A 16,526-nucleotide genomic window follows, 5' to 3' on the forward strand; every position below is an offset into this window, starting at 1 on the left:
TCAGGGGTTAAAGGAGCTGTGGTGAGGTCTTTATGATGATGGAGGTCCTTCGGTTTGATTCACCACAGTTTGCAATCCAGATAGATACAAAGTAAAGTCAAGTAGACCACAACAAACCATTTGGATCATCTGAGGATTTATTGTTGGTTAAACAGTGAATACATTGCAATGATTTATTACTATGTAGCAACACTCTGTAGGTGCAGGTAGTGTATCAGTCTGTGTGACATCAACAGTCAGTCAAGAAGGTAAATAATTTGGAGATAATTAAGTTTGTATCATTGTTAAATCATACAATACAATCATGGGTGGAGCATTCAGGGCAGTTTTATACACACTCAAAAATATATTACAATGCGGAAATGTTATGTTTTAGCCTCTCTAACAATTATCCACACTAGTTTTGGTCAAATTAGCCTCTGTCAATATATACATAATACTTGGCTTGTCTTTAAGACATGTTAAGCTTTCTGCAAAGTGTGTGCAATTACTTCAGTAAGTTCTTCATAATTCCTATTGAGGAGCCTCTGTAGCCACCACCGAAGTGGTTCCAGTGATTCAGATAGTGGTAGAGTTGGTAAAGCTGGTTTCTCTCTGCAAAGCCAGGCGCTTTAGGAATCTTTTCATGGTAAGCAGAGTAAAAAGATCTGTTGAAGCCACCGAACATTCCAGCGATACCCAGCTCAAACTCTGAATGTCCATAGAAGGAAGCAGGGTCAAAAATGACTGGGCCATCTGTACACTCTGACACATTGCCTCCCCATAGATCTCCATGGAGGAGAGCAGGGACGATCTCCACATCCGTGAAAAACTGAGGGATCTTCAGCTGTCAAAAACAGACAAAATATGTATGTTGCACAGGCAGATTATCGATACAATCATAAGAGATGTGCAAAGTTTGTTTCTGATGAGGGAGCACCTGTAGCTTGGCCCACAGCTCTCTGGCCTCCCTGTCTCCATGAGAATTCTCCACCATGTTTAGCTGGTGCTGCAGCCGCTGCTGGGAGAAAAATGTCACCCAGTCATCCTGCCACTCGTTTCTCTGGAGGGAGGAGAAAATCAAAAACAAAAGTGACTTAAAGACCAGGCACCCGTAATACAGTCCAGTTTCACCTAGTATACAGATACAATATATTTTTTTTACCTGTGGTAGATATCCACAGCATGTAGGTACACTAAAGCCAAATTTCCCAACAACAGCCACATCTGACTGCCCAGCTCCTTTCCCTGCGTATGATAGCATAAGTTAAATAGCACTATTTATGTGAGTTTATATATCAGTAATAGTCACTAGGAACAAGACGATAAAATATTTCTGTGCATTCATTTACATTTGCATGTGCAAAGGTGACATTATGGTGAATTACCCACTGTCTGCTGCTCTTTCTCAAATGTTTCCATCAGTCTCTTGTTGTGAAGATGCAGATCTGCCAGCTGCTCTCCCAGGTGCTTTGAGTACCTAAACATCAAAGTTGTAGATGACAAAGAATCACATTAAAAACAGAAACAGGGTTAGATTACAGTCTGTACACAGTGGTAAGGGCACCAATACAGCACTTAACAGGTTGTAGGAGAGAGCTCTTACTTGTTCAGACCTCTCATGTCCAGATGCTCCATCACAAACACACATCCCCCTGTGTCGAGCTCGATCACCTTCACAGATTTGGGGACTTTGATAGTGTCCGTCTTTAAAATGGCTTCCAAACTGGCCATCTCTCCATCAAACATCTGTTTAGCCTGAATAAAACACACCAAAACGAGATTTGGGCTGTCGAGCATGTAGCATGTAATTATATATTGGGGTATAGCTATATTACCTGGAAGAACAAAGCTCATTCACTGATGTGCTTTCCCATCCAGACTAATAGTACAGAGGTCGACACTGACATTAAGAAGCATATGCACCATAGTAAATAGATATTAGAGAATAATGTACAATACCCCGCTCTTGTGATTGATCTTCACAAACACTCTCCCAGTGTCTGTATCATAACTCTGTCCCTCGCTGATACATCCACCTCCTGAGTGACCGGTAGACTTCAGCATGGCTGTCCCCAACTCCTTCTTTAGTTTAGCTTCCATGTTTATCTCCCCCTCAAACAACTATGGTGGAAATACAGCGATGTTAACAACAACAACTCAGATAAACTGTAGTGTCACAAGTTTCAGGTGGACGGGGGGCGTTTTCGATGTTTTTCTTGTTTTGCTTCCGCTTGTCTTTACGCCAACGTGACAGCAGCCAATCAGAAACCAGGCTGAGATGATTGATGTCTTCTTCGCCCAATCGCAGCGACGTACCGCGATAAGTTGAGCGTCGCCATGGTGCCACTTCCGCTTTGGACTAAATCGGCTACATGCTATCGTCGTCGCTGCTGTGCTCCTGCTGCTGGAGGGGAGAAATGACCAGGAATGACGCGTGCTTGCTTCTCGGAGCCACCGGCGTCGGGAAAACGTTGTTGATGAAACGTCTCCAAAATATCCTTTGTGCCTAGTTGAGTGTTTTGAACCGGAACTATGAAATAAGTGCTGTAAACTGCACGTGTTGTGTTTCTTCGGTGCAGCTACTTTAGCCTGATTAGCTGCTGTTGCTGCTCTAATGGAATTATTAATACACGCACTAGCATTAAAATACGAGCTCGCTAAGTATTGCATGTATATTGAAGTGTTCACTCACACTCAGTTTATTAGGAACACGTAATAATGCTGTATATTACTACTGTACTGTATTATACTAAGAGGTCTGTCTGTTGTTCAGTCTACCCTCATTGTTCTGAATGGAGGGGACAAAATAACAGGAACACCTGTCAGCTCAACGCAGTGCAGTTTTACCTCATAAACTTAGAACTGAGAACATCCTCTCCACTGATATTAGTTGAGGCCCTTGTGTGATTTCTGCATTAGTTTGAATACAGTGTAGTTGCAAAACAACACCCCAGTGTAGCCTATACATTTTAAATGTTGCACATTTTTTTCAATCAAAGCTAATATTAGGTTGAACTCACAACACTGGCTCCCGTGGATTCTTTTTCTGAACCCATTTGTTTACAGTTTGGTTCGCATGGATCGGGTGAACTGCAGACAACTCCTTCTACCCTGCCTACAGTAAGTGGTCATTATAATGTGTTAATACAGAGTATTAGCAGGCTCCATTTTGACTGGATGGCCCACCCATGTCTCTGATCTCTTTAACTGTTCGCAGGTGGGAACCAACCTGACAGACCTGACACTGAAGAGGAGGAAGGTGACTGTGAGAGAGCTGGGAGGCTGCATGGGCCCCATATGGCCCAGTTACTTCAAAGACTGCTCCTCTGTCATTGTATGTTAACGTTCCTGCATCTGTTCGCAGCATTTGATGGAAATTAATAACACTGTTGGAATTACTTCACTGAATGTATCTGTGTTTTTTCACAGTTTATGGTGGACTCTGCCAACATTGCTCAGGTGTCCTCCTCCTGTATCCAGCTGCTGTCGGTGCTCTCTGCTGAGCCTCTGCACAGTGCCTCTGTGCTGATTCTCTTCAACAAGAGGTAGCTCTCTATATGCACCAATCCCTACATTCACTTGCACACGTGCACAAGAGTCAGCAGCTTCAAGACAACATGTGTAGAATCTGATAATTATGGTGTTGTGTATTTTCTTATTTGTGTTTTTTCTATGCCACTTTGTTTTCTAGGGACATGCCCTGCACTATGAGTCTTACAGAGATAAAGTCACTGTTTAGAATGGATGACATCATTGCATCTGCTCCTCAGCCAATCACAACACTGGAGCTCAGTGCCTGCTCTGGACAGGGACTTAAGGAGGTGCTCAGTTGGCTGGAGTCCATCACAGTCAAGTGATCTATCATACGCTTGTTCCTTTAAAAGTGAAGCTGCTCTCTCGGGACTCTGAGTAATGGTTCCAAGCCTTTTGGCAAGATATGCCAGTGACGTCAGTGGGCCAAGACTGTTGATGCAACATTTTCAAGAGGATGTAATGATGTGTTTACTGGTGGACTCACTGGAAATGTGGCAAGACATATGACAAGACCAACTGGAAAACGTTTCTGGTATCAAGATGAACTGAGAAGGTGATTCATTGGTGATACCATGGAATAATGGGATGGCTGTAAGGTTGGCCATTTTAACATTTGTAGAAGCAGAGCAGAGATTTCAGGCACAACATATTTCCATGATGCATGGAGAAGGGCAAAAATCATAAGAGGCCAAAACTTGAGCAATACTTTCATTATACAGAACAACTTTATTGTTAGACCGACGTGTTTCAGCTTGTCGCCTGCATCAGGGTCATTTTAACGTTTTCTTAAATGAATGAGTGTAGATCGGACCTGCTGCTATTTACACAGGTCACTGTTCCTAATTGAATGGCAGATAAACATTGAATTGCAGGGATTCATGACTGTGGTCATAGGATTTGCGTCACATTATAACAGAGGAACGTTCATGCAATGCTAAGTAAGAATTGATCTCTGTCTGAAATAAAGTAACCTCTTGTATTTCAGATTTTTAAAAAACGTTAAAGTGTGAAGAGCAAATGTTAAAAGAGTAATTACTGTCAAGGGACGCAGCAGAGTAGTAATGAGTTATTACCAGCAGGGGGCACAAGGAGCAAAGCTAATATTGAAACGGGATATGGGTGTGTGCTTGTGTAGTGAGGATTTCATACAAAATGTATTGATATCAAGGGAAATAAGAAAATGCAAAGCAATAAAACCAACTAAACAATTAAGCAGTGTTGTAATAATACCCTTATTATTTGCTGAGACTTCACAAGCAATGAATAAAAGTCATGATTCAAATATCTTCTAATGTTGCCTCGCTTATAGTTTACTCTGAAATATTTACAGTCCTCCTAAATTATTAATTTCATTCACTTAACCCCAACAATTCATTTCACCATAGTAGAATTTGATATGCTCTGATCTTTTTCCATCAACTCCGGTCTGACAGAAGTGCCACAGTTAATGATGCGGTTACTGTTGATAATGATGCTGTTGTTAATAATGCAGTAACATTTCAAGGGCTGGACATGTTCTCTTCATGTTATTAGAAATCGATTTTTCTAAGGGGCCAGAGAACATGACAGCAGCAGTGGCAGGCTTAGCCAATCATATAAGCTGTAAAAGATATGACAATGGATGTACAGAGACAAAAAGATTATATCAAACTGTGCTTTTGTGTAGGTTTGAATCAGTATTCATTTTGAAATAGGTTATGGCCTAAAAGAGGTTTGACACCACACTAATATTTCCTGTTGCAAAGTTGTCATCTCTGTTATACCCTGTTACAGCATTTGTGATCAGACAGGATGGGCTGTTTTAGTGAAGGGCCATTTGCCATTGATGATGTAATTGATCATATATTAGATCTCTGTTGTATTCCTCTCTTTGGAACCATTTGCATAAATTGAAGGGTGACTGTATTATACCACAATACAAAAACAACTTTGAATAGGGTTTTCATAGAAGTCCTCCGGGCTACAGTTTGGTCTGCGGTTAGAGCGATATTTCGAGAGCGTAAACCTAATCGGCAATCCCCTTTTTCCTAAAATTTCTCTCCGGTTTAATTGGTCCTCATAAGAAAGGGTTCTGACTGCTCTGTGAAGCCTGCGATCCCTGAGCGCTGGCGGAAGAGAAGGGCAGCAAGGGCTCAGGGAGGTTCCCTGGCAGGACCAGGCCGGGCTGCGTGGGGTGAGTGAGTGACGAAGGGAGGCTGGCAGGCTGGTGGCTCATGGGCAGAGGCAAGGAGGCACTGTATGGAAGAGAACTGTGAGGAGCCGAAGAGGCGGAGCCCATTTGATTCAGAGTTACTTTGGGCTGCTCGGTTTGGAATGGATTGTTTGCTGAAGCCGCACTCAGGCCTGGACAGAGACAAATAAAACAGAAGAGTGTTCATTTATCACATTGTTATTCAAAATAGATTTATCATATCTGAAACTTTGCTTTTAGCCCACTTGATGTTTTAATGAGTGAATCTTGCATGATCCTACAATTGCAAGCAGAGAATTTGAAAGTCTCCATTAAAATGTTCCTTTTCAGCAAAATACTCCCAAGGTTTAAGTTTTAAAAAGTTGGTATTTGCAACTGAATTACCATTAAAATCTCAGAAAATAGATTTCTTATTTCCATACACAAATACAGTGCCTAGATGGAAGCTATGAATTAATCTCTACAAGTATGACATCCCCCTACACATGATTGGCAGTATTATACATATAATTAGCATTTAATTAGCCAGATTATGCCCCAAAAAACGTTCCTTGCCTTTCACCGGTGAAACAAAAGAAGCATCTCTACTACAAATAATTACCTGATAAAAAGGGGTTCTTGGCTTGGGGATTTACTGGAATCAAGGTGTCCAGGTTCACCAAGGATGCTGCTGTGGGGTCCAGGAAGGACTCAGGTGTCCGGCATGTGCGAGGGCTGGGGGCACCCAGGCTTTCCCCGAGATGTGACAGGTCAAAGAGCTCAGGACTGCTCTCCCCTCGGCCGTTGACATTCATCAGACCCCCATCCATGGCCTCATCAAACAGATCCCCATCTAACCGCAGAAAAAAGAAAGAGCTCTGAGAGAAGTGGGACACCCGGAACCACAGTGAGAGAATGAGTAAGAGGAAGCTTTGTTTACCTGAGGGGCTTCCAGTTCGGGGAAAAGCGTCTCTGACGGCTCCTTCAAGTGCCGTTCCCTCTAATCGGGCTGAAAATGGATCAACTCTCAAGGAGGCTGTAAACGTAACGAAATGCATTTTATTTTAATCATTGTGTAATATTTAATTTCACATATCTCCTATATGTGTTGCATGCACATTACAGACGCACCTGTGTTTGCAGGTGAGGCCCATGCAGGGCCTGTGGCAGTTAGGTCGGAGACGTTTGGCGGGCCATCCCAGGGGTCAGCCGGGGGCTCCCATGGTGGGGGAGGGCTGCTGGAGGGTAGTGGTACCATCCACGGAGAAGCTCCTCTCGAGGTGTTAGGCTGCTGCGAGTCCCAGGGATCCATGCCCGCCGGTCGGGCTGTTGCTGCCTGCTGTGCGGCACTGGTCCAGCGATGGTCAGTAGAAGGCGGATCTGAGGGCACCGCGAAAACATCTACTAGGTCCATGAAGGCGGTCTGTCCTCATCAACAAGAGAAAGAACCTGTTCATTATATTGCTTCAGCACTCACTTGTAATTCTGGAGCCCGTAATGACTTATTTACATCTTTAACAAACAAACAGATTTGATATTTGTACAGCAAGTTACTTCGAGGGTTGAGCTAACAAAACCAAATCAGAGCCAATAACTCTGCCCATAATCATCATCATCATAGAGCACCACAGTGGATTTTGTTGTGACCCTCGAGCGGGAAATCCCTCGTTCTCAAATGTATGGTTGTATTTCATCACCCCCATTGAGATATTCCATACCCCAATATTTCATACCCCGCCTTTAGACTCCATCTGCCGTTTGCTCTCCTCCAAAGCTTTCCGGAGCATCGACTCGTCTCCTTGGCGACTGAGTTGTTCCTGTCAACAGATACAGTCACATGGTTGCCATTGGGGACGTCTTCAAGCAAAATTCACATATTGTCCCATCATATTCATGAGTCAGTGGCAGCACACAAGCACCAAAGCACCAAAGCCAGCTTGTTTTTTTTTTTTCCCTAGGCAACATATGACCCAGGGGTAGATGTGTGCAATGGGCACAAACCAGAAAATTCTCTGGTCAAAGAGAGGAGAGCATCGCTGTGCTCTCTAACAGTGCGGCTCTATTGTGCTGCGGTGTACTGACACAGACAGGGAGAGAAAACAGCGGAGCGGCCAGACAAGGGAGTGAGACGGGAAGAGAGAGAGAGAGAGAGAGGTGGGGTACAATGGTTGTCCAGTATAATAGAACAGACTGATAGGTATGCAACTGAAATAAAAGGCACAGCAAAGGACCCAGGTGTGGAAATAAGTTAAAGATTTATATGGAAAAGATCAGAAAAAGTGAGAAAACATGTAGAACATATAAGAAGCACTAGAAGATGAGGTGGGAACACCCTACTTATTCATAGCAATGATGTCATGGTGACTAACATTTGAGATGAGGCAATTCAAGTGATTGAAACCAAATTTTAAAATGGTACCTGAATGTGCTTAATCCAGAAATCACCTGGGACTCATCCTAAAACTGTTGTAATTTGACAAAGTCACTAGTAAATTATATAATAGGTTAAGTTTGCAAATGAGTTTTACGGCACATCGACAATTTCCTAGTTGACATCTTCGTTGGAGCAGCTCTTTTTCATCTTGAGATATTTGTATTCTTCCAGTTTTATGTCCGTCATGTGTTAGAAACGTCATCAACACGTCCACTCGCTCACTGGGAATTCTTCGAGACATTTTACTACTGTAAACTTGTATGAGCTCACTCTGACATTTTCTGGACACTTTACTTGGGGACTGGCAGGAAAAGTTCTGAAAAATGTCCGGAGCAACTGACTCAGACATTTGTGTTTTTACATATAGCACCTCCACAAACTTTCAGGAAAATATGCAGAGTTGTGCATGTCTGAAAGCAGCTCTAGAGTTTCTGTAGCATTACAAGGCAGTTGCTCCCCATATGACCCTTACCTGCTGGTGCTCCTCCTTGCTTAGGCTGAGGGCCAACTGCATCTGGGTGTCCTCATCCATATCCTGGTTGACAGGTGCACATTGGACAGGCTGTGCGGGTGGGAGAGAGAATAGGGTCAACAATAATGGAATCCATTCTTGGAAACCCTCATAACGAATTGCATGCAGTTCTACGGGTGTCCCAAGTTGGGTTAAGGGGTCGAACCCTGTTTTCCCATCCTTGACACCACACCAGAATAGGTCAGAGTGGCTGAGATGGGTATCTCCTACTACTGGACTGAGAGGAGAGATCTTGGGGTTAGTGGAACAGAAGGATGAAGCCAGAGTTGATTAGTCTCTGTCCTTTTGCTGTTTAAAAGGGAGTGAGGAAGGCCATGAGTCAAATCTAGAAAGGAGACAAAGTGAGTAGCACATGCAGTTGTTTCCCAGAAGGACAAAAACTCAATGGTTTTAGTGTACAAGGCAACAGGACACGATGCAGAGGAAGGATCTTCCCTTTTCCAAGTGTACTTATACCTGCTTTGACTCCTCCTTGCTGAGACTCATAGCGATCTGGAGCTGGGTCTGTTCATCAATGTCCACAGGGGGAGTGGGCTAGGGTCAAGCAGGAAGGATTAGGGGGAAGACGAATCAGAGGGAAAGGTAAAATCATGCTCGATTGAGTGATTCATTGAGAAATTTTTAAGTGAACACAACGATTGGAGGTGATTCAAAAGAGAGGAATACAACAGAGATCTAATATATGATCAATTACATACTCAAAATCACAGCTAATTTCTTGAAGTGGACAGCTTTACCCATAATATACTATATTTCCACAGTAGCCAAGAAAAGTCAGAGGGCGTAGGCCGCCTTTGCCACGGTGACCGAGGCGCAGTGTGGCTGCCTTGGAGTGGATCAATGCACACATCCTGCCTGGCTTCTCACTATTTCACTCACAGTGTCCTCAGGCTTCAGCTGTGCTCCTGCTGATGGGTCAAAGTGCCATTAATGACCACATCAGAGACAGAGTTGATGATATCACTCTCTGTAAAAGGCTCTGGGAAATGGCGGCCGAGTTGAGGCCGAGGGAGTGCTTCACCACCGTGTCCAAGCATGTGTGCGTAGTGTGTGTGGGTGTGTGGGAGTGTGTGGGAGCTCTTGACTGTCTTACAGCAGAAATACAACATTATATGTCGGCAGCAGGGCAGTTAAGAAGCCCCTTTCTGTTGGGCTCATGTGCTGAAAGGACAAGAGGTGTGTGTGTGTGTGTGTGTGTGTGTGTGTGTGTGTGTGTGTGTGTGTGTGTGTGTGTGTGTGTGTGTGTGTGTGTGTGTGTGTGTGTGTGTGTGTGTGTGTGTGTCCCATTTAGAGCTACCTTTTCACATTCTTCTCGGCTCATAGCCAGGGCCAGCTTCAGCTGCAGCTCCTCTTCTCCACTGGTCACGGGCCGAGCTTGCTCCATGTCTGGAGCAAGTTGAGGAGAGGAAGAGGAAGCTACAGAGACAGAGGAAGAGCCGAGGGGAAAGCAAAGAAAGAAACACTTTAGGCTGATTTTTAATGTCAAAAAATGTCTGGCACTGTTGTTGAATGTTGTTTTTTTTCCCATTGCCCGTTGTTAAGGGCCTTTGCTGGCATTGCTTGCCACGGTCTGCCTAACTCTGCCTGCACTGAGAACAATGGTGTGCCTGTGTGGAGCGTTAGGGTGGTAAAGGGGGAGAGGAATGGATGGGCTGGAGTGGGGCCCACCTTATTACCCCGTATCCTCTGGGTAGGATCCAGGATTCGGGTCCAGATTTGGGCAGGGGGTGGGTTTTGGCTTGGCCCGTCTGCCAGGCTGTGGGTCTGTGGGTCATGGGGCTAAAACAGTGCAGCAGGCAACACATTTGCAAAGGCCGGTCTCAGAAACCCATCATTTCCACTTTGCTGCCCTTCAATATCCCCCATCTGAGCCGGAAAGCTCGCTATCAATTAGCTGCTGCCAACCTCCTGACCCACACCCATGCCATCCGTCAGCACCAACACTTCAACCATGCGCCGGTGTCCAGGGACCTCCAACAGACAACCACTGTTCTCTATTTGTGCCTTTAGAATCCCCTGGAGCCGAATGAGGAGCTGTGTTACTGTGCAGTGTTCGACAAACTGCATTTACTCAGGCCGAAGACAAACACGCATACACTTAAGACACACAAACACACACGTGTGGAAACTAACTCACCCTTCAAGTATTGAAACACCTGCAGTATAACTCATACATATTTATGCTTTGTTATCTGGGCCCAAACCATTTTTATTTGGATAAAGACCAAGTGATTAGCTACTATCGCTGGTGTGTGAAATTGTTAAGATTAACCAGCATGAAAGCCAGACTCCCTCTGACAGACTGTGGCTTTGAACCTAGCTTTTTGTTGTGTTATCAGATGTATACATTTTTCCACGTTTATATTTTAGCATCGCTGAAAAAGAGCTTGGAGTCTGTAAAGGTCGACATGTGCCCGCAAAAAAAAGGAAAATGCATGAAATGGAAATGAACCGTTAAGAGGGGACTTTTGAGGGATTGGTGGTAGTAAAACAGCCAGATAGCATCTGTGGGGATAACTTTGTTTACACCATGAGACAAGCCACAGACATCAAAGTATAAAAGAATAACTGTTGCCTTCAGGAAACCGCAGCCCCGCTCCTCACTAGCATCTACTAATGAACAGCCTTCACCACATGGAACGCACAACTGTCAAAATATATGTTACGCACCACACACGCACCACATTTACAAACACCTGTATACTGCTTGATGTTTATCATCAGTGTGTTTTTAAGTTGGAACACGTATACTGTAGTTATAAAGTTAATCCGGCGCCCTAACCCAGACACACTCACAAAGAGATCACTTATATTACCGTCACCTAACCATGATCATTAGAGTGGCACAGCAAATAGCATCACATTCGCCGCAAGACTGAAACTAGCACAAAACAGGGGCCTCCTCTCTTTTGTAAATCCAGTTTAGCTGACGTGACTCTAAACGGGAGAATGAGAGGAATGCAGATGTCCCAACGACAGTAAAAAGCTAAACTCATTCAACTTCCTATTAAAACACAAGGGATTTGAGATAATTAGTTAAAGGTTTGTACTGTCTGTATTAAAACTGGCATCTACATCAGTGAGAAATCACATGACCGATGTACAAAAACTGGACAGATAAGAAATATGCATTTAATAATAAAGTTGAGGCGACCAATAAACTGATAAATTCTTGCCTTCAACATTCCTAAAAGTTAATCTTATAGTTTATCTGATAATCACGTGACCAAATAACCTCGTGACCTGTAATGCGTGAATTCCTGAATAATCACCAGTCACATGCCACGGGAAGAATTCCAGGTAGCTGTGAGCTTAGAGTAATGTGCTCGTGTTATGTTGCAGTGAGACGTCCCTACTACTCACAGTTAAAGGATGATGGTGAGCCCCTGCACCTCTGGAACTCATCCCCTTGGACCCCCGACGAGCCACCCTGGCTGCTGCGGTGTCCTGGGTATGGAGGCGGCAAGGATCCAGAACTTAAACTACTGGTGCCACCTGCTATGCGTGTCTTGGTCTTCAGCGCCTGGCTTCTTTCCTTATTCAGCTTCTCCTCGTCCCTCAGCAGGGCCACCAGTTGCTTGGCCTTCTCCCGGACGTTGATGCCCTGGTCGCGTCCGTCCCGATCAATGTACTGGAAGTCTCTCAGAGTGTGGATGGTGTATATGTTCTCGCGGCACTCCACGGCCACTCGCTCCGAGCCGGTTTTAATCAGGTAGTCCAGCAGGGTCAGTGCCTTATAAACATGGCGCCAGTTTTTACCGTGGTCGTTTAGCCGCCTCCAGATCATGCCCATGACCTCAGTGAAGGCCACCACGTTGAAGGTCAGGCTTGCAATTTCAGACATGAGTGAGCTGGGAGGACCCCAGTGGTCGTTGGAGGTGGCCTCTCGGACCTTGATCTCAGCCTCCGTGTAGTTGTTGACCATGTTTTTCATCTGCCGGCGAAGCGACGAGGTCTGCATGGTGGCGGTGGTGTGTTGTTTGTTTTTTTTCACAGGTAGAAAAAGTCAGGAAATTCCGACAGCAGGCCAACCTGCTGTGTCACCTCAGGCAAGGTTAGAGACTAGGTCAGCGGAAAAATGCAGTGAGGTCGTCCTCCCTCTAGGCAACTTCAGAGACGTCCACCAGAGTGTTCCTGCTGGACAGGAGCGCACAAATTAGACGTCCAGAAAGATTTGAGGGTGCACAGGTTATATTAGTCTTATGTAAAACATTAGCGGAGGGAACTTTGCCGCCACTAATAATCACAAGAGCTCAACTCTCACTTCTTCCTCTTACTATAATTGTGTTTGGGAAGAAAAGAGGAAACAACTCAGCACCTCCAAGCGAAGTGAAACACAACACCTGAGTTGTTTTTTTTTTCCGTGAGACAACTTGAAGAGATCTGTGCGAGCACACATATTGTTCCCTAAGTAAGCAATGCCCCGCCTCTCAGCTATTTGTACAATCAATTTCACAATATAATACTTCTTACCTGAATGACAAATTTTTACGTTTCAGATCCAGACACTACAGCCCAACCTGCAAGTAAAGAATTTTCTGTGTGTTTTACCTCACAGTGTTATCAGAGAGGGGAGGGGCATTTCTGACCTGATTACATCACTACGAACAGCATTGGAGCTCGAAAAGCATTTGAAGAATCACAAAACTCTAAGAAAACCGCCGAACCTCTACACACACACACACACACACACACACGGTGATCCACGAGAATCACCATCACTTTGGTGTTTTTTCATTTGACTTCCATAATCTAAGATAATTACTGTATATGTGACCGTCGAGCACAATTCGTTTTGCCTGAGACATTGAACTTTGTCCTGTGTAGTCAGGGAAGTGACTCAGTTCAATCAACAACTTTTCACTCTCACCTCGGTGAGATTGTTGAACTTGAAAGACTTGTAATAGTTAAATTATTAAGGAGAGAAATGTGCATATTGATCCCTCGAGTCAGTGAAATGTGGAGTTCGGTAAAATGTCTTTATAATGAGAAAAAGATTCCTCCAGGCTGTGGTTGTACTATGAATAAATAAAAAGGTGACTGCTGTATGTTAGCCCTGAAATATCAAACCCACTATGATTGAGAGAGCTTCCTGTACTGTGACAGGGGCCATAAATAGATTATCAAGTGCTGGCCAGGGTCTAAATGTCCGTGGCTCAGCTGACCACGGACCCAGATCACCATTTAGTCCCATTATGTCCTGCCACGTTTTTCTGACTCCTGACTGGGATGGATGTTACTCAGCTGGAGGTGGTGGGAGGAAGGAAGGAAGACAGAAATGCCTGTCTGTGAATAAGAGTTGGTAGAGGAGGGGGTTTCATTGACAGGGTGAGCAGGAGAGCTGGAACCGGAGGTTCAGAGAGTTTGGGTGGAAATGAAATTCTGCCTCTGGACAGATTTCTGATCGATGTGGATTTCATCACTGTGGCAGCGACACTCCTGATAAAGATAGTTAAAATTGGTTGGGAAATAATAATCTGACAGATGGTTGAGGAATAGATACTCACTGGATCTGTCCTGAGAATGTAAGCACTTCTCATACAGTTGTGACCTTGACATGGAGATACATTTCATAAAATACACTTTACAATTCTTCCTTTAATTTGTAAAATATGTTATTACTTGTGCGTAAAAAATCACCAACATAGGAAGGTTAATTTCCCCCTCAACACTTTCTCTCGGTCGACAGGAAGCGAAGTGAAAGCTGCTCCCAGATCAGGCCTACATGCTGGGCCAGGTACGTTCACATGTGCCGTACAGATGTTTCCCGAGAAACCAAAAGTCCCGATCCAACCTACATTTCTCTGGCACGTCCTCGTTGTGCCATGATGGCACGGCTCGGCCCATTATCGCGCACGCTGCGTCAAATGGGATGATCGGGTGGGGGGAAGCGTGTGCGTGTGGCCGTGACTCAGCTACCTTTTCTGAGTTTTAAAGTTGAAACCTCGACAACAACAAACAAAAAAAACGACGGCCCGTTTCCCTGCCGCCACTTCCCTGTCTCTTACCTTCATGTCATTGCGCGTCAGCGGGATCCCGACTCGGGGAGGCTTCGGGTGGAGGAAGAGCCGCCTCTCGACATGTCCCGGAGCTCTTCGGGCAGAGCGGAGAAGAACTAGACGTTTAGAGTCCAGGAGAAAGAGAGAGAGGGGGGGGTGAAATATCCGTGGAGAACCGTATGTTCTCAGAGTGAGTCCTAAAAACTCTAAAGAATCGCGGCGCTGCCCCGGTTTGTTATCAAACTAAAGTTGTGTGTGCATATCACGAATCCAGGCGCTGGGGCTTGCAGATGGCACAGCCCCCCGCCCCCGAAAACTCTCTCACACACACACACACACACACACACACAAATACACACAGTGAAAATGGATGGAGAGGGAGGGAGGGAGGGCGGCCTGCTCGGTGCATGCGGAGTCAGACTTAACTCTTTCACTTCCTGGTGGGAAAAGCGTGTGTGCCCAGTGGGAGCAGGTGATCAAAGGATTACAGGAACTCGACAGTCAACACAGTATCATGACGCACCATGTGGTGAACGCAGAGACACACGCTGTCCTGGACGTAAACGTGCTAATGCACCAAAGAGCAACTGTGACCCTTTATTACACTTTTCAGGAAATCACACTGAGAAAAATCCCTGCAGGTGTTATAATATCTAAATATTACAGAAACTACACACAAGTGCAAGTTTTGTGCTGGGAAGTAAAAATAAATAGCTAATAATAAAAACATGTTGACACGACACTATTTCCTATAAAGGCTATTCTGTTCTAGAGTGATCCCAGAGGGGTTCCACAAAGAGCCACATTTCCTCCTCTGCAGCATCCTCATTGCATCTCTGCTCTTTACTTATTCATCAGCACTAATGGCTTGTTGTCTGAAGTCATATCCTTATGCATTTACACGCGGCCTGCGTCGCCCCTCAATCACACTGGCTCCCATTCAGTGCTGCTTCTTTATATACATGTCGATGAGCCGGTGCTCGTGTCCAAGGTAACCTCCAGTCTCGTGTTTGCAAAGTAGACGGAGGGGTCATATCATATCTGAAATGTGGAGGGGAATAATGATTAGCCAGCTGAGGGAGAAGCAGCAGGAGAGACGAGTGGCTCGGTCTACTGAGCAGGATATACAGGAAATACCAGCTCCACCTTGAGAGAACAAAGGCAGAGACTCTTGGAGACGACAGAAGGGTAAAGTGTATGGAAATCAAAAGTTCCCCAAGCAGAAGTGAAACTAGGTCTCAGGGGATTTCTATATGTCTGATAAAAGGTTAAAAAGTTGGAATAAGTAGCCAAAGTGCTTTCCTGCACGTCCATTTGCTTCCTGTGACAGTTTTTAATGTGTCTCCCACTGATCAGAGTGTTGGAGCTCCACTTCATATAGCTCCTGTGGCCCTCCTCCTCTCTGTCCTGCCACCCTGTGTCTTTATTTCTCCTGAAAACAGATGCCTGAGCACTCTTTGTTTCCCAACAAAGGCCTGGCGAGGTCAGTGCAGGGGGAGTCATGCAGGCATGGTCTGGGAAAACAGAGGGGGAGGTGAGAGGACTGATAAATAACACCAGCCTATACTGCTGCACAGCAGCGACATCTTGCAGCAGAGGAAGTCTGACTTCATGTGTGAGTGTGTGTGCATGTGTGTGTGTGCGCGTGTGTGCGTGCGCGTGTGTGCGTGTGTGTGTGTGCGTGTGTGTGTGTGCGTGTGTGTGTGTGTGTGTGTGTGTGTGTGTGTGTGTAAGAGAGAGAGAGAATTTGTCTTGCATTTTTAAAGTGAAAGGTTGTTGTTGTTACAAAGAACAACATGAATACTTGAAACCGTATTACTCCTCAGTTCCTGTGCACTCCAGGATCTTGTCTCTGAAACTTCATATTTCCTGTTT

General features: G+C 44.9%; 3 protein-coding genes across 6 annotated transcripts; 1 reads left to right on the top strand and 2 right to left on the bottom strand.

Annotated features, from left to right (window-relative positions):
- Positions 1–125: 125 nt before the first annotated feature.
- On the bottom strand, positions 126–2,082 carry fn3krp (fructosamine 3 kinase related protein). Its single transcript, XM_034592511.1, has 6 exons — positions 1,942–2,082; positions 1,586–1,737; positions 1,368–1,459; positions 1,145–1,227; positions 920–1,042; positions 126–826 (listed from the first exon to the last, which is right to left on the bottom strand). The coding sequence occupies exons 1-6, from the start codon at positions 2,080–2,082 to the stop codon at positions 488–490; spliced, it is 930 nt and encodes a 309-aa protein (XP_034448402.1). The 3' UTR covers positions 126–487.
- Positions 2,083–2,243: 161 nt separating this feature from the next.
- arl16 (ADP-ribosylation factor-like 16) lies at positions 2,244–5,148 on the top strand. The gene is made up of 5 exons (XM_034592512.1): positions 2,244–2,475; positions 3,047–3,102; positions 3,200–3,316; positions 3,412–3,527; positions 3,674–5,148. The coding sequence occupies exons 1-5, from the start codon at positions 2,355–2,357 to the stop codon at positions 3,837–3,839; spliced, it is 576 nt and encodes a 191-aa protein (XP_034448403.1). The 5' UTR covers positions 2,244–2,354; the 3' UTR covers positions 3,840–5,148.
- A 396-nt stretch (positions 5,149–5,544) lies between these two features.
- On the bottom strand, positions 5,545–15,001 carry epn3a (epsin 3a). 4 transcript variants are annotated; one of them, XM_034592504.1, is made up of 10 exons: positions 14,661–15,001; positions 12,016–12,789; positions 9,950–10,068; positions 9,109–9,186; positions 8,593–8,682; positions 7,420–7,503; positions 6,818–7,109; positions 6,627–6,722; positions 6,309–6,539; positions 5,545–5,859 (listed from the first exon to the last, which is right to left on the bottom strand). In XM_034592504.1, the coding sequence occupies exons 2-10, from the start codon at positions 12,611–12,613 to the stop codon at positions 5,573–5,575; spliced, it is 1,875 nt and encodes a 624-aa protein (XP_034448395.1). In that variant the 5' UTR covers positions 12,614–12,789; positions 14,661–15,001; the 3' UTR covers positions 5,545–5,572. The 4 variants fall into 4 exon arrangements, with proteins under 4 accessions (XP_034448395.1, XP_034448394.1, XP_034448396.1 ...); XM_034592503.1 differs by having other exon boundaries at positions 12,016–12,786; positions 14,661–14,996; XM_034592505.1 differs by lacking the exon at positions 14,661–15,001 and adding an exon at positions 13,126–13,199 and having other exon boundaries at positions 12,016–12,786.
- Positions 15,002–16,526: the final 1,525 nt, after the last annotated feature.

The sequence above is a fragment of the Hippoglossus hippoglossus genome, chromosome 8 (genome assembly GCF_009819705.1).
Source record: "Hippoglossus hippoglossus isolate fHipHip1 chromosome 8, fHipHip1.pri, whole genome shotgun sequence".
Classification (NCBI taxonomy): domain Eukaryota; kingdom Metazoa; phylum Chordata; class Actinopteri; order Pleuronectiformes; family Pleuronectidae; genus Hippoglossus; species Hippoglossus hippoglossus.

Excerpts from the sequence above, each read along its gene's own strand:
- arl16 (XM_034592512.1), top strand. The coding sequence starts at position 2,355 with ATGCTATCGTCGTCGCTGCTGTGCTCCTGCTGCTGGAGGGGAGAAATG. Across the intron at positions 2,476-3,046 it reads GTTGATGAAACGTCTCCAAA|AGTTTGGTTCGCATGGATCG; the intron begins ATATCCTTTGTG and ends CCATTTGTTTAC. Across the intron at positions 3,528-3,673 it reads CTGATTCTCTTCAACAAGAG|GGACATGCCCTGCACTATGA; the intron begins GTAGCTCTCTAT and ends TTTGTTTTCTAG.
- epn3a (XM_034592504.1), bottom strand. The coding sequence starts at position 12,613 with ATGCAGACCTCGTCGCTTCGCCGGCAGATGAAAAACATGGTCAACAAC. Across the intron at positions 7,504-8,592 it reads GCAAGGAGGAGCACCAGCAG|GAACAACTCAGTCGCCAAGG; the intron begins GTAAGGGTCATA and ends ATCTGTTGACAG. Across the intron at positions 6,723-6,817 it reads GGCCTCACCTGCAAACACAG|CCTCCTTGAGAGTTGATCCA; the intron begins GTGCGTCTGTAA and ends TTACGTTTACAG.
- fn3krp (XM_034592511.1), bottom strand. The coding sequence starts at position 2,082 with ATGGAAGCTAAACTAAAGAAGGAGTTGGGGACAGCCATGCTGAAGTCT. Across the intron at positions 1,228-1,367 it reads GAAAGAGCAGCAGACAGTGG|GGAAAGGAGCTGGGCAGTCA; the intron begins GTAATTCACCAT and ends TATCATACGCAG. Across the intron at positions 827-919 it reads AGCTGTGGGCCAAGCTACAG|CTGAAGATCCCTCAGTTTTT; the intron begins GTGCTCCCTCAT and ends TGTTTTTGACAG.